At 30.5% G+C, this 21,668-nt stretch overlaps 1 protein-coding gene across 4 annotated transcripts; it reads right to left on the reverse strand.

Annotated features, from left to right (window-relative positions):
* Positions 1-2,763: 2,763 nt before the first annotated feature.
* LOC108003112 (prisilkin-39) lies at positions 2,764-21,590 on the reverse strand. 4 transcript variants are annotated; one of them, XM_062084225.1, is made up of 7 exons: positions 21,405-21,456; positions 18,209-18,315; positions 17,276-17,360; positions 13,207-13,338; positions 12,606-12,698; positions 3,743-4,007; positions 2,764-3,607 (listed from the first exon to the last, which is right to left on the reverse strand). In XM_062084225.1, exons 1-7 carry the CDS (start codon positions 21,439-21,441, stop codon positions 2,980-2,982), a joined length of 1,347 nt encoding a protein of 448 aa, XP_061940209.1. In that variant the 5' UTR covers positions 21,442-21,456; the 3' UTR covers positions 2,764-2,979. The 4 variants fall into 4 exon arrangements, with proteins under 4 accessions (XP_061940209.1, XP_061940208.1, XP_061940207.1 ...); XM_062084224.1 differs by having other exon boundaries at positions 2,764-3,989; positions 21,405-21,590; XM_062084223.1 differs by having other exon boundaries at positions 2,764-4,007.
* Positions 21,591-21,668: the final 78 nt, after the last annotated feature.

Here is a 21,668-nt window from a genome sequence, read left to right on the forward strand (position 1 = left end):
CCAGCATTTTCGTTTAATTACCTCTGCCACCTCTCGGACCACCACCAGATGCGGAGAGACAGAGAGAGAGAGATTTAATGATCGTCCGCCCTTCCTTTTACCGGATTAAGGCGTAACTGATGCAGATAGATCGAATCATGATTGCTCGTCGAACGGCTCCTAATTGATGCAACTCTGGTTTCGCAGATGTGTCGCTGATGAACGTCGTCGGTCAACCTTTGCGACCGGTGTCATGGCGAACCGATTATTACGCCGTTCCAAATTCCTTACGACGATCTCACGAATGGATCAACGGATCATCACAACACTCGATTCTTCACGCACGACGAAAAATATATATTTAAATATACATGTATTTTAGGGAGAATAATTTAGAATACGCGTTTATTTCGTCACGTGTATTTAACGTGCGCGAAGTTTAACGATATTTTTTAGAATTTAATGTTTAATTTGAAATTTTTCAGAGACTCGTGTGTAGTGGGATAATAAATTTCGATAATTTTCTTTTTTCCCCCCCGTTGATAAAGAGGTTGGATTTAATGAGCACGTTAAACAGGGGAATATCAAGCAAGTCGCATTGAATCTCGCACTTTTCTAGGTCACGATTCCGTGATCGTTCTTGCGTTACAAACGATGGATATGGAAATTAAAAAAGAAACATCACGTCGTAATGTTTCCGATAATTATTTCGATATTTCTCGTAGAAAATTATTCACACCCCGCTGCACCAATCTATTCCATATTTCACTCGCGATTTTAGGAAATAATAGTTTCTTTTTTTTTTTTTTCAGCTGGAGAACATTTCACACGGAAGGTATCCACACGAAAGGGTAAACAGCGTTTAACGCACTGGTGGATCGTGATGGATTTGGCACATAAACAAAATAGTTGGGAACAACTTTCAGAAAGTTACTTGCTCGGGTTCCGGGGCGTTCAGCTTCCGCTTGAATTTCGTGAAAATCATGTTGTTCCCCGATTTTTCGAAAGCGGGTCACTTGTACGAAATATTGCTCGAACTGGCGTTAAAACTTGCCGAGTGGTTTCTTGAAGAAGAAAAGTAAAAGAAAAAAAGAAAAAGAAGAAAAGAAAAGAAAAGAAAGATCGATGGAACAATGCAACACGGCACACGTGTTTAACTTAACATCGAAGCGAAAAAAAAGTACGTATATTTCTTCTTCTTTCTTTTTTGTTTTTTTTTTTTTTATTGATTGGAAAAAAATTTTTAAAAGCACTTCACTTCCTGGAAAATTATTTATCAGTTTTTATTTTTCATTCGCACGATAACAGCTTTCACCGTTACTTTTTATTTCCTCCTTCCCCCTTTTCAATTTTATTTATCACGATTAACGAGAAAAAAAATTCTTCTTATCGTGTAAACGTATATTTATTTAAAATAAAATTAAAATTCAAAGAACTTTTGTATCGGGGGAAGCGTAACTACAAGTGTTTTGAAGATTCGCGAGGTACGCAACCAGCGGTGGATGCGACACGACTGTGCAGATCGCAGAAACAGAGACGAAGAAATATCGGCGACGAGTTTATCTGAAATAGGGATGCAGGACTATCCTCGTGGAAAGGGTGTAAGAGGCATCTACCACCCTTCGTAGTTCGCTCCACGAACTCATTGATCCGTTCTCCTCGGCCGCTAACATCGAGTCGCGATTGTACCTTCATACAGTAAATTTCTTTAACAGTAAATTACCAACTAGTAATATTGGAGAACGAAGAAATTGCAGGTTTAGTAAAAGTTTGGATTTAATATCGATTAATTTAATTGTACCTTCGTGCAGTAATTTTTTCATACTAATTTATCAACTAGTAATAATGGGGAGCAAAGTATAAATTATAGATTTAGTGATTAATGGTAAAGTTTGAATTGAATATCGATTAAATTGATATTTAAATTATGGTACTATGGTAATTTATCAACTAGTAATGTTGGAGAACAAAGTATAAATTGTGTAATAGATTTAATGAATGATATTAATTTTATTAAATTTGATAAATAAAAAATTATTGGAACAAAATTATTGATTATACTTTGTATAATATTTTAATTTTATAATTCTAATAATAATATTTTGGATTTAGTTTTACAATTCTATAATTTTAAGTCACACGAGATTTAAATAAAATTCGGAAATTTATTTATAATAGAAAATCTATTATCTCTTTTATGCTTTAAATGTATTTATATTGCGATTATCGATAATATAATTGATATGTGATCTAAAAACTTTTTATTGTTTATAATAAATAAGTATTATATTGTAAATTAAAACATATAATATAAGCAAAATTTTTAAATATATTTCATAATCACTTAAATGAAGTTTAAAAATTATATTAATTTTCCAAGATAAATATTATAATTTATTTTACAATTGTTAATTATGATATAATTTAAAAATTTCAGCATTGTTAAATGAAGAAATATTAAAATTTTTAAAAATTATATATCTACTGTCCTCCTATTGAATTTTGTACCAGAATTTCGTGCTAGTTTCATAAAAGTACTAGCAGTTTCATAGCAACGATCGATCGGTTGTTAAACATGACTAAAATAGTTTAGTTAATTAGACAAGTTGTCCTCATGCTATGTGTCATGAACACCCATTGCATGATAATTAAACAAGGTGTAAGTGGCTGTTTGTAAAAAAAACATCTTTATTCAGAACAACGAAGTCTATTTTTTTTTCTTTAATTATGAAAAGGAAAGAAAGTATAAAAATAAACAATGATTCAAATAATATCACTGCAAACTGCAAGAAAAATATATTTATTAAAAGAACAAAAACAAACAAAGTAAATTATAACTTTTATTCATGAATTCATATTTTCATTATTCATTAATATATTTTAACATAACTTAAAATTAATGTTAATTGATATCATCCATAGTGAGCAGAGATTATTAGAAGAAAGCATAAATTAATTAATAATTACATTAAAAATTATTTCAAAAATCTGTAATACATTCTAATATCTAACTTTATCTAGAATAGCCTGAGTCAAATATTTCCCAGCAAGATCTTTGGCTATATTACCCAACTGATCTGTAAATTTAGGTTTCCTAGTAGTAGAAGGAGGAGAATAACCTCCTTGATATCCTTGCTGATATCCCCCTGGATATCCTTGTTGATACCCTCCAGGATACCCCTGTTGGTAACCTTGATTATACCCAGGATAATAGTTACCATATGGATTAGACTGTGAAGGATATCCACCATATTGTGATGGATAATTGCTTCCAGATAGAACAGGATATCCAGAGCTCTGGCTCGGATAACCGCCACCTTGGCCAGGATATCCAGAGCTCTGACTCGGATAACCGCCACTTTGGCTAGGATATCCAGAGCTTTGACTGCTACCCTGGCTGGGATATCCTGAACTACTTCTACCAGCTTGGCTGGGATAAGCAGCATTCACAGAGTTTGCATCCACCCTCTTCACACTTCCCTCATCGACGGAGGTCGATGGATATCCTCTTGAACCCGATGAAGGATACGAGCCACTAGGATAACTACCACGAGATGGGTAACCGGATCCTGATGGATAACCGGAAGAGCTTCTCGAAGGGTATCCAGACTCTGATGGATAACCAGAAGAGCTTCTCGAAGGGTATCCAGACTCTGATGGGTAACTGGATGAGCTTCTTGATGGATATCCAGCCTCAGAAGGATAGCCAGAGCTTCTCGACGGGTAACCGGAACTTCCGGATTCTGAAGGATATCCGGAAGATCTGGATGGATAACCGGATGAGCCGCTGGAGGGATAAGCAAAGTTCGATGGATAACCGGAACTGGATGGGTAACCGGATGATTTGACCGAGGTGTCAGGTTTTGGTCGAGTTTCGGAGGATGGATATCCACTTCCGGATGGGTATCGAGAATCCGTGGTCTTAACCGATTGCGTGTCATCCGGTGTGGAATCCACTTCACTGCCGGTCTCCCGTTTTCTCAGTAAGCTGTTGCTGTTTCCATCGAACTCTGCGAACAATTCGTCATCTGCCTCCTAATTGTTTAGAAATATCGATTTCCGGTTCACGTTCCATGCCATGCCTAATGTCCAATTGTTCCTGTGTTGCTCAATCAAGCTGACGCTGTATTATTATTGCCCAATTATACTGTTCCAATTAGTATGTTATTAAGCTAATTGTAATAGACATAATGTAAATGTATTTTGTAATATTATAATGGCCGACATTGTTCGCGCGAGGTAGGTTTATTGCTTTGTTTATTGTTTGTGTTATGTGTAATACCGAAGCTAAGCTATGCATTCAAATCATGCAATTTCATTGTGTTTTTTATTTCCATTTGTTAAAAGTTAAAGTATACGATTACAGATGTGCTGTATGTGTAATAAATGTATGCGTGGCAATTTTTGTGATTTCGTGTCCATTTTTAAGTTTTATTCAATTGTAATTCTCATGGTGGAGTCCACTATGTTTGTGGAATTAAGTGAAATTAAGAATAATCGAAAAAAAAAATAAAGAATTGTATTATATAGAAAAATATTTTATATCGTATTATTTGGTTAATTTAAACAAAAAATTTGCAAACTTTGTTCCATTGATCATCTATCGTTATCACCTGGACATGTTAGATTGTGAATTTTGTGTAATTTTGTAATAAAAAAGATAAAATAAGGAAAAGTAGAGGAAAAAAAATAGTATATCGAGGGAAAACGATAAAATGATAAAATGGAATTGTAATTTATAAAATATAATTCTATATAGCTTGTTGAAGTAGATAAGAAGTGTCAGAGTTCAACATCATAATGAGATCAATTAGTATTTTCTCTTTTGGCTAATGTTTTCCATCTTATAAACGTATTACTAAATATAGGCAATAATATTTAAGTCTGAATTTCAATAGGTGTTCAAAAATAAATAGAAGTTGATATTCTTGATATGCTATGTGGATATATCTTTGGAAATTTGTAAATATATTTCAGGATACATAAGTGTATAATATGTTACCAGAGTGTGCAGATTGCACAGAATTCTTATTCCTTTTTCAATCACTATCTCTCATCAAGTATCATCATTCATATAGTTAGAATCCATTGTTTCAACACTTTCTTTATTAGTATAAAAGCAAAGTTCAGTGAGTAGAATTCATCAGAATTTGATGAAGAATAATTATTTTAAAATAATAAACATTAATTCAAAAACATATGTTCTGATAACTTCTAATGATAACTTTTTGATAATGATTCAGATTCTTTTTCCAAATGAGTGTTGAGGATCCTTGATCTTAGGAGATTTAATATTTTCAAACTCTTTGTTTTCTTCAGTAAATTGTTATCTCCATCGAATTCTTCGCAAACAATTCGTTGATCTATATTATAATTGTTCAAAAATATTCGTTCTTGATCTCATACCAAGTCCAATTCAATTGTTATCGTGTTGCTTCCGTATTGCTCAATTAAACAGACATAGTCCATAAGTATAATATATATGTTGCCAATTAAACTTGCAACATAAATGAATTTTGTAATGCAATTTTATGAAGGTCGATATTATTTCTATGATAAGATTATTTTTATTGTTTTGTTAATAGCATTGAAGTTATATAATTATATCATTTCATGTGTATTCATTTTTGTTTGTTAAAAATAATGTTAAAATATATGTTTATAATTATAGATACAATAAATGATACATGATATAAATGCATGATACTTTTCTAAACTCATGGATAATTTTTTTATTATCCATTATTAAGATTATGTATTTAATGTTACAATTTATTTTAATCGTAATTCCTTTGATGTTATTTTATTATTTACATTTTATTATTAATTACATTTGTGGAGGAAATATCTGTTGAAATTGGGAAAATCCAAAAAAATGCTGAAGAATTGCATATATTATATTTTTTAATACATTTGTTCATTATATAAGGAAAATATTTAAACTTCTCATTAAGTACTATGAGTTTAATACATCTATATGTTAATAGTGTTATATAAATGTATCTCATAATTGTGTCATAGCACTATAAAGAAAAGAACCACAGTTATCTATAAAACAATAAAATATTTATCAAGTTTCGTGATAAATATAAGTATAAAAACAAATCATGAAATAATTAAATAATCATTAAATGGAAGATTGACCTAATTTACACGCTTTTCTTAGCACATGCTTTACAATAACTGCAGTTTCTACTTTTAAAAAAAATTAATTTTGATCCCAAATTAGAGTTATATATAAAATAATAAGTAAATTATAAATCGAAAGGCTGATAACAAAAACCATCTTCGTCAATCTTTGTCCCTCTATTTTCTATTCAATAGAAAGATTTAATTTTGCGACCCACAAAAGTAAATAACTATTGACTCTTGAAAAATTAAGGACAAATGATATTCACCAAAAATTCACAATTCAGAAATTTATGAAAAATGAAAATTGATGAGATGTGACTTCAATTTCAACCACATTCTATAACAACTATAAATTTACTCAAAATTGTTGACCATTGCAATTTGACAAAGATCATTTGTGTCATCAACTAACTTAACCAACAAATGAATTTAACCAAAAAATTTCCAAACTCTGTTCCCCTGATCATCTACAGAGGTGTGGGTCTTGTAATAACCACTGCCACCTGGATATACACTGCTCTTAGGTGTGGTTACACCATTAGACCCATAAATACGATCATTGCCAAACAAACGATTAAAAATAGAACCGTTTCCAATAGTGTTCCTTGATCCTGAGTTACCGCTCATTCTTCCTCCATATCCATTTGAAGAAGACCTGGGTGGAGGTGTGGGTGAAGTTGGTCTAATCTTTCCTGGTCTTCGTGTTGGGTTTGCTGTCAAATTGGAGAGTGGTAGTCAAAAGCTACACCAAACTCGAAATTCATTCCACTTCGAATAAACTACTACTCGAAACGATTAAGAATTGTTGAAACGTATAAATTATTTTGGATTAAATTATTCTGTGGATTAAAATATTCTTATTTTTATCGAAAGTAAGATGTTTATTGTTAGTTTATATTATTATTAGAAGCTGGTGTTAAAATAAAGTTATCTTAAATTTGCTTTTTATAAGCATGCATTCTGTAATTGTTAATTATTTTATATTATTATATCTTTTTACAGTACTTTAAACTTCCACTCTTCAATTTGTGAATTAAATCTATTGTTCGAGCACAAATGAAAAATAACAAAAGATTATTTATTTATCTTTTAAAATATTAATAAATCCTCTTTTCTCACTACTGAAATGATTGATTTGATCGTCAATTGAACGTTTAATTAATGAAAACACTTTTGAAACATGTAAATTATTTTCAAAGGCTTTAAGAGTTCCCATTACAAGATAAAAGCAAATTACGTTAAAGCAAAATAAATAAAGATAACAGAAATCTTGAAATTAGCTAGTAATTATAATTTTATTTAAAGAAATAAATCACGAAAGAGAAGAGGAAGAAGAAGAAGAAGAGAAAAAAGAAGAGAAATAGTGGTGGAAACAAAACTGCCATAATAAAATGGAAATAACTGTTAACCAGTTAAGAAACCGTGACCTATAAAGTGTAAATCTACGTCACTCGCTCAAGTAGATAAGAGGTGTCAGGGTTCGAAACGATAACGAGATCAGTCGGTGTTTGCCACGTCTTCGAGAAATTAATTCTAAAACGTTATTTGCAGGCGGCTATAGCTTAACGTAACGAGGGCGGAAGAGGCAGGGTATTATACAGTAAATCTATGGACAGAAATGATATTACTTTTTTTTTTTTTTTTTGTTTATTCCGAGTTAAGAGCCCTAATAAATAGCATCGATCGTTTCGTATCCACGATATTCGAAACGATAATCGTACATCATATAAATATACATCCATATAGCGAATAGATATATGGTACATGGGCATATAGATAACATTTTATTCTAAAGAGTAATTGTCATTATTGTGTTTGGACGGCGAATATATTTTGCTCGCAACGAAAAATGTGTCATCGCGATACTTAATTGTGCACTCGTTTGAAAATGGATGATAAAACATGCACGTGTTGTTTCTTCCCCCCCTCTCCCCCAAAAGAAACGATCTTCCTTATCGATTGAAACCACGATTCAGGTACCCGAGTTAATCAATTCATCGCAATTAGTGCGCTTGAGGAGGCTCGATAGTTTTTGATGATCCTTTGTTGCGTATAATTGAAAAGCTTTCTGGAAAGTGGTCTGTGGAATTATATTTTTGATCCATTATTCATGGCGTTGCGTATTCTAATAAGAAGAATTATGAAGAAAAGTTATAGGTCTTTGTTCCAGGAAGCTGTTCAATTTCTTATTTTCAATTAGAAGCGTATAATATTTTGTCGCGCTGTAAAAATTATAATGAAATAACACACGTCATCGAATATTGAGTAAAGATAACATCAAATGGAAGAACTTTTATCTCGAATAGCACGATTTTAAATGCTGGTCAAATGCATAATCAGCATCCAACATATTTTAAAAAATCTTACTTTCTATGGAAAAAAATTTTCTTTTTTTTTTTTTTTGTATTTCCCCTCTGTTAATCATAAATGCGTTACAAAAGAACCATCACTGCGATGAAAGACACGTTGGAAGGCACGTATAATTATACAAAGTGTGTGATAATTATAATCTTAAGGAATAGATAGAATCTTTATGAAAGCAGAAAGAAAAATACTGAGTATTAGAAAAATAACATTTGTCCAGAGTATCTCTTTACACTAACTTTAAAATAAAAATATATATATAATATATATATATATATCTATATCTATGAATAATAAAATAGTAATAAAATATATTAGAAAAATTTGTATATCGATCAATGAGACATTTCTTCACATTTAAAAATTACTCCCCCTTAACATGTTTAATTAAACTAATAATTAAAAAAAAAAAAATAAAGAAAATCCTCAAAAATATACATTAATAATACAATTAATAATTTTCCATGCGCCAAAAATTTTCAAATTATCTACGAATCATCAGACGATGGAAAAGATTCTCCGACCTCCACTATCCACTATCACCACCGTATCATCCATCCATTTCGATGATCACGATCTGTTCGCGAGCGCAATAACCAAACCCGCCAAATAAACGATCACGGAACAAGGCGAGTGCACAATGGCGGAATTCCTTCGATAACCGGAATAAACGTTGTTGTGGTACATGCGATTCTGATTTGGATAATTCGGATAAGGATAATTCTGGTGGCCGGGCAACTGTTGCGGATATCCCGGATAACCGGGCTGTTGTCCAGGGTAAACGGGATAATTGGAGTGGCCGGGTTGGCCGGGATACGAGGGATAATTCGACTGTCCAGGCATCGGCATTTTGTTGTGCGTTGGATACGGCGGGTATCCTAAATCCTGTTGGCGATTCCCTTGATTGGGGGAAGGATAAGGCGGATATCCGTTGTTGGAACCGGTGTTACCACCAGGATACGATGGATACCCACTCTTGGAGCCCGTGTCGGAGCTAGGATAAGGTGGATAACCCAAATTGGTGGCGGAATTCACTTGATGGCGATACCCTCCCGCTGGTTCAGCAGGGGCAGGTGGCGCATTAGCATTGGCGTAAGGGTTCGAATTGCTAGCGCTGTTGCTGGCCGTTGTCTTATCGAGGTGCTTCTCGTCGGTGTTCACCCGCTGCCCGTTTACGTAAGAAACGCCCGCCGACTCGAATCCTGAAAAGATCGTCCTCTTCTACGTCGTATTTTATCTGTGGCAGTGTTTCCCAACTGGAGGACACTGGGTGTACACCTCGCGGGGAAAGGAGGAAAGAAATGCACGGAGGAAATCATGTTGCCATTCGTCGCCTGATGGGCGGCATAGTTGAGAATGCGAAAGCAGTGTTTCTCGATTCTTCTTTTATAATTTTATCACATTTTGCACTTTCATTAAATAAAAGATGCGTTTTAAATTAATTTCTATATATATATATGTTGTATGTTATCGTTAATAAGATCGTTGTAAGTTATATTCTTTATAGAAATAAGCATATTTTTTTTCCGCGAAATTTAGAATGTGAAAATTCGATTAAACTTCATCCAAGTTAGATTAAAATTTGAACCGCTCTATAACTTCGAAGATAGAGATTCTCAGTCGACGAATGAGAGAGAAAAAACGCTCTTTCATTTATCCTGGTACTTCTGCTTTTCGAAATATCATCGAATAAAAAGATAATTATTTAAATATTTAATTAGATTTAAATCCTATTAAAGTTAGGGAAAATTTGAATCGCTATAACTGCAAAAATAGTAATTTTTGATCGATAAATAAATGATAGAAATTTGAAATCTCGTTCTTTAAAATTCTACAAAATTTGTAATAATTAATTTTCAAAATCGTACCATTTGAAATAATAATAGAGATTGAACTCAGAGACTTTTTGTCTCTTTTTTCTTATTTAATTGAGCATAATAGTAATCCAATAACTAATTTGATCGATTCACTGAAGAGAGTATTTCTCTTCGAGGCGTTGAGATGGAACATGATTCAAAAAAAGTTGGGAAACACTGATCTATAAAGATGTAATCCCTCGAGTACGTCGAGGAATTTTAAACGAAAAAAGGGATTTAGAAAAAAAAGATATAAACGAACATGATTAATGAAAAACATGAGAACAGTTTTATTTAACAAAAAAAAAAAAAAACACTCTCAAATTATAACTAACTATACACATTCCACTACAAAATCCTTTCACTAAAAATTGGGAATTTTTTTTCCCCCTTTTACAATAACTGGTTTTAATGAAGTTAGTCGAACAAAGGTGCTACGAGGATTCTAAAAACTGTGCTACGTTATTTTCATCCTGTGTTAGATATGCGAAAATAATTGGAAAGCGTTAAAAGTGAACATCTATGCTGCATGCTTTGTATCCTACGATGAAAATATCGTGGAAAAAATAGCGAAATATTTTTTATTTAATCGATATCTTTAACATTGTTCATTGATAATTGTGGTAAACGTAATTGTAAAATTAATTTAAGATATTACTTCGTGATATACGATTTTATAAAATGAGAGAAAATTTTAACGTAACAATATGAAGCGCACATTTCTAGTAAATTTCATTTGTAACTAGATTTCTTATCGACAGGGCTAAAATTTTATACTCGAGTAGTTTATATCTAAGTTAGAGAGCAATTTCTTTCGAAATCTTATAACCTCGTGTGAATATATACACCCATCCATATATTTGTGTAGAAAGAGACGATAATGGAAAGATCGTGTTGGAAAAAGTTGAGAAAAAGAAAAAAATTCAAGATACAGCTTCTTGGGATTTGCGATCTCACGTTACACATCATTTTACATTCATTAATATATTTCGAAATTACGAGATTTTATTTATTTTTTTTTTTACTTGGAAATCTTATTTGCAGTTGCAAAAAGAATTTATTACACGATCATCATTCATCAAAAATATATATATATATAAATTTAAAATACGATGATATAAAATATCCTAAGAAAAATTTTATAATTAAATAAAATGAAAAGATAAATCTGTTGCAAAAGATTTGTGATCACATCAGTTCAATGATAAATATGAAAAACATATTTTATTAAAATTCTAATTTTAATACATACCTATCTAAGTGTGAAATATTTTTAGCAAATTGTTAAAAAAAACCCGTTTTTATTAATCAGATCAGATTTGTACGATCAGATAAATGAAAAAATAAATCGCGATTCATATGAAACGTGTTCAAGTCCAAGTACACTGGAAGTTTTAATGAAGCGCACACGTGTCGACGTGTCATTGTAATTTCCACTCGAAACGATTTCATAGATTGCATCAATAAAGAACGTGTTATTTCCGCGTAAATCACGTCTAGTGCTCGCATGAAATCAAAGTGAGAAATTGAAATGAAACTGCCAAACATAGATTATTCGAAAATAAATAAATAACGATAAATTAAAAATCGTAATAAAATGATATGTATAATTCCATTGCAAAAATAATTTTATAGAAACATAAAATCATATAATATAGGACAAGAAAGCATAAAGCTAAGCATAAAGTTTTGTTCTTGGCACGATTGAGAAAGTATTACAATAGTTCAGAATTCCATTAACAAATGTTAAAGTTGAGTTTTTTCTAATTTTCAAATAAATTTAAAATTTTTAATATAATCATTCGAGAATCAAATTGATTAAATTGTTAAAAATTTTTAATAACTTCAACATGAAAAAAAATGGTTATTCTTAATTGGGTTAACTAATTTTGTGGCTTATATAATATTCCATGAATATATTAAGAAAAAAAACTTAATAGTTTACATTTTTTAATTTTTATAAATTATAAAATCCGTTTATTTCTCATCTACTCAACTTTAAAATATTAAAAATATTTTAATATTCCTTTTAATTAGATCATGCAAAAAAAAAACATAAAGATACATATTTTCTAAATTATTTAATAAAATTTTAGACAAAATGTTATATTAATAATTCGAATAATATATGAGAATTTAGAACAACATTGTATTCCTCTCTCAATTGTATTCATTTTCGTACATTCTGCTTCATGCACTTAGATTTTCATACTAATCAACCAGCGTTCAAGCATAATCAATACGAATAAAAGACAGAGGAATTTAAACACTCACCATTTACTGCAGATTTCTTCACACATGTCGGGACACCATTCTCGGTTTTGCAGTATTCGTTTTCACCACACAGAGTGCTGGCACAATTAGCTTCTGCAAATAAAAAGATACTTGTCTTTTCAATCCTGGTGTACAAAATTTTCAACGTATCACGTTAGTTAGTGAATTTAAAAGTTAAACAAATTTATAATTTTTTCCCAATTTTTCCTTTTTTAAATTCGAACTGGGTATCAAGTTCCAAATAAAAAAAAAAGAGTACAGCGCCTCGAAAATAACTATCGTAAATTCTCTGATAATTATCCACATTATTTCACGATAATTACTTCATATGTAAACGCGATAAGTAATTCATTCTGCGTTCGTTAAAGTATGCTATTTATTACTGTTATCAATCATAAAGGGAGCAAATTTGTATGCAATTTGTATGTCGGCAATTTACGCACAATAGATTAAAATTTAATGAACACGTGATCGATGGAAGAACAATGAAGTTATTAATTTATGGATCGAAAACATTTACGCGCCTTTGTTTCCTTCTCCTCGAGCTACATTGCGCACATATTTGAGAATCAATATTTGCAAAAAGGGTGAACATTCTTACCGCCTGGACGAGATTTCATACAAGTCGGATAACGACCGCAGTTATCTCGTTGATAGATCGAACAAGGATCCTCGGCCATCACGCAGACCTCGTCCCTCATGCAACCGATGTCCTTGCACGTCCTCCCATACTCTGTGGACCAGAAAGTAACACTTTAGCTACGGTTTTTTTTTTCGTTTAGTGGGGAAAGTTCGAGTAATAGGGCATGATCTCGCGATTGGATATGGTTCATTAAAAGTTCTCCCTGAGAAAGGGATGCCTCATAAATGAAATTTATATGTCGGAGCTACTGATGCTCCTCGATCAAATGGGTCGTTTTCGATGCTTCAATTTCTCGTGCGAACGATCCACGTAAACGATGCTCACTCCACTGGAAACTGTTAGCATCGTTAAATATTAACATTATCGTGGTTTTATGTCGAGATATATGCTAGCACAATATGTTCAACTTTTCTAATTTATATTTTTTGGATTACGTAAAACTTTGGCGAAGAAATGTAGAATTTTAAAGTGTATAATATTTTCTCGCGTTACATTATAATTTTGTAACACTGAAGTATACCTGATGAAGGAGAAGAGATTGATAGAAATTGAAGAAATATAATTATTCATTGAATATCTGATATAAGTGGGTTGTAAAAATTTGTTTTAAGGTTATTTTAATTAACATTTATATGATCAATTACAAAATTATTTGTAAAAGAATAAATGTATTTATGTTTGAGTAATTTTAACGCAATATTCCTCATATATCAAGTTTCTCTAAAACTTCAAACGCAAACTGAACAACCGAGTAACTAAACCTACTTGTTTAATAACTAAAGTGTAAGCAAATACCTATACTTAGTTCTCCTAATTCACCTGATATATTTGAACGGGATTAATGTATATATTACATTTTCAATTTATTACATATATAAAATAATTTAGAAATATCTCATTTTATTAATATTATCATCTTAAATATTATGCATTTAATCCTTACTTTAATATCCAAACTTGATTTAAAAATTATTTACTAAAAGAAAAGAATATAGAAATTAACCAAAACACTAACATAAATATGTTTTTTATATCATAAGAGGATATCAACTGATTTTATTGATAAATAAATTAATACATTTATGTGTAATTTTTTTATATTTAAATCCATGTCCTTTTTGCCTCACAATTTGCTTACACAATTGAAAGAAATAAAGCATAAAAGATCAAAATGAAAACAAATCTGTAATTTCATATAACTCCATCGAATATTATTCACAAAAAAAGGTACATATCTTTCCTTATTTTATTCCACATTAACAATAATGTCTAACATTTCCATATTTTAGAAAATACGTGCATTAACCTAACCTAATATCTTACTGCCGCATATTTCTTGTTTTATTTCACGTCAACAATAATCTCGTATTTCATTATTCCAGAAAACACCATCGAGAAACGGATATTTCTTCTAATGAAAAACAATTTCCAACGTGCAACGCCTGTTTACCAGACGTTCGCCTATCCTAACCTAACCTAACCTGATCTAACCTAATATCATAGCGCAAAAAATATCATAGTACAAATCTCTTATTTTATTTCGCGTCTCGCATTTTCTTATTTCTCGAAACACCATATCTGGAAATAGACCATCGAGAAACGAAACTCCGGTTGAAAATACAAGTTTGAGCGTGCATTTACCAGACGTTATCCAACCGAGGCCCGGCATCGGCGTAACGCTGCTAATCGTAATTCTATTCAAGCACCACACCGTCATCCCCATATAACCCCATCGATTCTCAATTATCCGGCTGAGAGAGAAGGAGGACAATCGGAAAGAGAGTGAAAGAGAGAGAGGAAAGGGAGACAAAGCGAATCCTCTGCAAAGTTAACGCCCAAGCTTCGTGTTATCCCCTATCCTATGTGTTGGGGAAGAAATGGAATAAAAGAGGCGCGCGAAAGATAGAAAGGGAATATTAAAACTAGGCTAATGATCCTTTCTCTAATTGTCCTTAAACGTTTATCAAGAAACAAATGGAACGGATGAAGGAAAGAGTCGTAATATTAGAAAGAATGAGAGTATTATGTCTGTAAACTCGGAATGATTCTCCATTGATGCGTGACTTTCTTTTTTTTTTGTCATAAATAGATCATGGATATGGATATGGTAATCCAGTTGTCGAATTTTTATATTCTAACGCTTTTGAGATTGTCAGATAAATTTTATAATGGTTACAGAATTATTGCAATTTTTATCAAATCAATAAATTAAGTTCCTTTATTTAAATATGTAATATGATCTAACATGTATATATTTTTTTGCAAATTTATTATAAATGGATATAAATTTTATTATAAATGGATAACATATTGAATGATAAACATAAACAATTTTAATTTTGTAAAATGCACGATATTATATGATAACGCAAACAACAACTGTAATTATGAAAAATCTATCAAGGTGGAGTGAATAACGTTTTGATCTTCCATATAAATGAAATATATATATGCGGTTATAATTGTCACATTCTGCATGAATATCGGTTGGACAGTGACAATTAAGGTCAGATAATTAATTATACTAATTTGGTTTAATGTATATTCTATATGATCCTGATCAAATTATGATTCATTGGCAAAATATATAAGAAATGTAATCTATATGTATATATGTATAATAAATATGTATAATATATGTATAATAATAACAAAATAAATGAATGAACATATATCTATGAATGAAATTATTTTTTTATAACGATATTGCAATAAACATAATATAAATAGAATAAAAAAAATGCAATTGTAATATAATTTCAATTAGTATGCAATCTGGACTGCAATATTACATTCCTATATAGACAAATATTGACACAAATTATATTTACTAATGTTTATTTTTGGAAATTGAAAAAAATTAAGTAACTATTATTTAATTCAATGTATCATACATAAAGAAAAACTACAATTTTATTAAAAAATTTATGAAAAATTTAAAACTATACAATATATGTAATCAAATATCAAATTTATTTAAAATGATGTTTTAAGGATTTTTGAATTGATATAGAAATATATATACTTTAAGTTTATGAGCAAATTAAAAACAATATAGAAGATATTAAAAAAATTATTAAACATTCATATGTAATTTTTACCAGCATTTTATGAACTACATTTCATTTAACTACGCACAGAATTTCACAGAAAAATTATGGGAAAAATTATAGAACAATTTTTGCAATTACTCCAATTAGCTTCCTTTTAAAAGAAACTAAGTTCTTCAACTTTGAAAGAAGAAATTTGTTCACCCTCCTACTGTCTAATTAATAAATGAAAAATTTCCCCATATAAAAGCTTATAATTATTCTATATGATCTCATCAAAGCTATTTAATTTATGAAAAAAATTATCCATCACAAAAACATTTAATGAGATATCTTTATCACAAAAACAACTGTGAGAATATATCTAGAAACAGTACTTGTTTATGGCCTCCAACAAGAATTGCTTGATTACGTAAAGATATTAATAAATGATTATATGTATAATAAACGCAAAATTACTGTATATTTCTGATGGAAATAAAAATATCTACATCTTCATTACAATTAAAAAATTCTTTAATAAATAGAAATTCTCTTACGTAAGTATTTTCAATCTAAAAATCTAACATAATTTATTCAACATCTAATAATGAAAATTATATACACTAAGTGTTAAATCTCTTGATTCTTACTACTTCTTTTTCTTTTTCTAATAGAAATTTAATAAAGTCTTTCATTGGATTAGGAAAAAGAAAAGAGATAAAGTCTATGATAATGACAAAGGTCAATATAATTGCATCAGTCGTGTTGGAGATTAAAAACAATCATTTGTTTCCATTAAGTCCACTTAATCCCCATCAAATGAAACGATTGACCATAGCAATTGAATTGCAACAATTTAACCTTAATACCGCAAATAACAATCGATAATATAATTTTAAATAAATTTTATAATAACGTTAATTTAAAATATAACTTTTCTGAAAATTTTTCAAAAATAAATTTTTAATAATCTAAAAATATTTGATTTTACGTACTGCTGAAAGATACTGCATCGGGAATCGAAGAGATAAGTAAAATTGTTCCTAATAGCACACTCAGTGTAGAAGTGGAAAACATTTTCTGTAACAGAAAAATATTCATTTTTATAATCAGTATTTCGTTAAAAATGAGAATATTCATTATTTCTTAGAAATTTATCATTTTCTAGAAAAGATAATCAAGTATTACATTTGTACATTTACAAAATAATTCAACGATTCAAAATAATTTAGAAACGATGTAATATAAAATAGAATATAATAATATATAATAATAATAAAGAATAATTACATATTATAAGTCGAAAAAGTCCTAGATGACTAACTATTAATATATAAAATACATAAAAAAAGATGGCTGATCACTGAATGTTAAATAAAGAGAAGAATTTATAAAATGATCGACATATCAAATAATAATTTGAATAATAATAAATAAAATAATAAATGGATCAAATATGCGAATCATAAAAACGAATAAAAAAGACAAATTTAAATCTGACAATGAGAACTAATTACTATTTGTAAATAAAATCCCGCGCAAATTTCCTTTTCCTCGTCCATCTTTGTTTTATACTTTCTACATGATCGAAATCATTCGTCATACCTATCCTTCGACATAACCTCAAACGCATTCGTAATAATCTATGATGTACATATTTCTCGATTAGTGTAATTGAATTAATAATTGAATTAAATTGAAATAAATTGTTAACAATTTAAGTATTTAATATTCAAGATTGTTGGTGATATCAAGTTTACGATTTTAATCCAGTGACCTTGACAAACTATAGAGAAATCACAAATTGCGTCGTTCGTCTTTATTATACTTATTCACGTTATTCTTTATGTTACGTACGAATAATTAACACATAAATTCTTAAACGAACATAAAATAATAATCTTATATTAACAAATAAAGTAACTTACCACAAAAATCTCACTGATCACACACGAAAACGTCCACTCCAACGCGTAGTCAGTACAACACTGAACATTCAAATGCTCTATCGATACTGACCTGACGTTAGCCATGACTGAAACAAAGATGGACGACGAAGTTGTACGTAAAAGATAAAGATAGAAACAGACTTGGAAAACGAGACCGATATGGCGCGAATATGACGTAAAAGGAAATAGTATGTTGAGCGTAAATAATCGTTTTAATGATCAGAAAATAGAAAAAAGCGTGGGCTTTAAAGAGAAGACCTTTAGAATAACTAACCTTTAAGAATATCTTTAAAATGTGATATTAAACGTATGATGTGATTTTCTATAACATGAAAATACTTTATGAATATTAATTTAAAATTATTACAATTAACCCGCCATTTTTGTTATACATTTTATATCTCATATAAATTTTATAATAACGATTAAATGATAAATTCTGAATATAATAATAATTTTAAAAATGTAATAAGAAGAGATATCGAAAATTCGAAGTAAAGACTGAATCATTGCTATTTCATAGCATAGAATTGCTATTCCATGATATCATTATCTCAATATAATGTTCAAAATAAAATTCTCTTAGTCAAACAAACAAAGAAAATATTTTTTCATTTCATTATAGAATTTCATAAAAAAATTTCTGTTTCTCGTGAAAAATAAATTATATAAATTTATATAGTTTATATAAACATTACAATATTACTTTTTCTATAATTTTATCGTTTTTTTAATTTTTTTTTTATAATAAAAAGCTTTTATTCCATATAAAATTGCATTATAATATAATTATAATATGATCTTGTTATGTGATCTATTTCATATAGAAGTACCATATGAATAATTATTCTTTTTATACAGAAGTTTATCTTACAACACGTAAGTAATATCAATTTATTCTCTTCATTCTATGCATTGCGTTATGTCTTTCGAAGATCTCATTACATAATATTTGAAAATACTTGGAAAATATGTGATTCAATAAGAAAAAAATGATAAAAATTTTATTTCATTTATTTCATTCAATATTAAATTAAATTATAAATAATTTCAATTAATTCAATTTTATTAACTTTTACTTATTCTTCCTGTTTCTTTATTAAATTATTATTTTATTTTTATAACTCTTTATAAATATTGTGATTTATTAAATTAAAAAATTAACAACGACTATTAAAGTTACTAGAATCAAATGTACATAATAATGTTCGAATTTCGCTTTCATGTTTTAATTTTTTTAATTACACAGAACTTATAATGAAATATTAACATTCTTTAAGATTTTACATTTTCCAAGTTGCCAGTAAAACTTCAATTTTCTTGAATTCGACGATAAATATTTAAATTTATTTAATAAAATTCTTACTTTCTCTCGTATAATTTACTCTTAACCCTTTCATTTCTTCAATGAATTATATTTTTCTTCTCTAAAAGTATTCTTTCTTTCAAAAATTATATTCATCGATCTTTTTCATGAAAATAATCAGCTTCGATACTTCTCGAAATCTTCAAAATCCCCCCCTCCCTCTCTCTCTCTAAAATATTCTCGTTACTAATATTAAACCTCTTCTTACAGGTCTCCGAGATACGAATATACAACATTTCCCAAGGAAACGTCCCTCGAAGAATGATTTACGTCGGCCTTTCATTCCACTTTTCGCCGTTTCTAAACTCTCCTCTCCACAGTTTCCGCAGTCACGTATGTATCGTCAGAAATCTTATCGACAAGCGTGTTCTGTCAAACGTCCTCACGTGTCGGAACGTTTCATCCACGTAGAAGGGCCGAGGAACGTTTCATCCACGGTTTCGAGGCCCCCGTGCTCTCGATGGCAGGATGTTCGATTTGGAGACTGCGCAAAGCCCGTTTCCCAGCAGTTTTCGACAGCACCGTTGGAGGATGGTGGAAACCTTGGATGAAGGGAATCAGGAGGGAAGTTTCGTAGAAATCTCCTCCCCTCTCCTCGCTCCCTCTCTTTCACGGGATGGAAACTCTCTTGGTGGTGGGATTTTACTTCCAGCGCGTGCTAAGGTCGTTCCCCTTTCCTCTCGCACAACGCATGCCACTAAAATATATCTTCCTCTCTGTCCTTTTCCATTGTATCGTGTTTCACGGTTACACGTTTGCGCCGCGATGTACACATCTCCTGCTCTACTCTATTCCATCCAATAGATTTCATATCATCTGGCACGTATCATCTTTTCTACTCGTGCACGCGATTAGATGTAAAAAACTAGAGAGAATCCCATTCCTCTTTCAATCTATTTCTAAGAAATTATCAATGCCACATCGAATTGTATTTTGTTTTATTTGCGGTTCAGACTTTATCTTCTTCTATCCTGTTTGGTTAAACTGTGCTCGATATGTGCGTGCATTGTTCGACTTCGTTTTCTTGCGATTTCGTATGCAATCCCCCACTTGAGCTATCCTATTTTTAACAAAACTTTGATCTTTGGTGTTAATATATTCATGGAATATTTTTATATCGATCCTCAGAAGTTAGAACAAAAGTTTGGTATATAAAAATATCCAATTAAGTTTTATTTATTAAAGTTGTAGGTGATGGGGATAAAGCTATCTCGCTCGTTTAACATAAATTTCAATTGATTATTAATGAAGGAGATATTAACATTTCGTATATTTTTTGTGCAAATATTTTTATCATCATGAATATGGTGGAAAAAGAATTTAAACAAATATTGATTTAATATCCTTTAAAAACGAGTATTTTGCTATTTATACTTTCTTGCAGATTTTTGTACATTTAAATTTCTCGTGAACGCATAAACATTCCATTCCAATCCTATGGTCAAAAATAAATCTATCGTATTGAAATTCTGATTTCAAGAATTCAAGCATCAGACAAGAAATTATCTTTCGCCAAAAAATATTCGATCTATGCTCAATATTCTCAAAAAAAAATCATTCGAATTCAAATGCTAAAAATTTTCATCCCAACTTACTCAAATTCCCTCGACAACTTAAATATCACAAAACAAATTATCCACTCTTTTCAACAATCCAAAAAATTCTTAATATTTCCACCTAATAATCCTTTCAGTGATCTAAATAATTCTTAATCTATCAGATTCTAATATTTCCAAGCTAAACAAATCTATTACTCGAATCACGTAACAAATGAAGCATCAAAGAGGAAACGAAGCCATTACCACTTACTCTTAGTCAACGATGAACGCAAACAAATTTTTTCCATCGTCCTTAACTTGGTCCACCCCAAACCCCGGCCCTCCGCGGAATTTCGTCGCGTAACTCCCGCGCGTTTGCGCGCGCGTCGCGCCGCGCTTTCGAGAGGGTGGTGCGCGTTGCACGGGCGTCGTCCGCCAGTAGTCGAATTCGTCTCCTCCTCGAGGAAGGTGCGTTCACCTCGCCTCGTCCCTCCGCGATTCCTTTCCTTTCGCCCAACCAGGTGGAAACAGATAG

The sequence above is a fragment of the Apis cerana genome, linkage group LG14 (genome assembly GCF_029169275.1).
Source record: "Apis cerana isolate GH-2021 linkage group LG14, AcerK_1.0, whole genome shotgun sequence".
NCBI classification, from domain to species: domain Eukaryota; kingdom Metazoa; phylum Arthropoda; class Insecta; order Hymenoptera; family Apidae; genus Apis; species Apis cerana.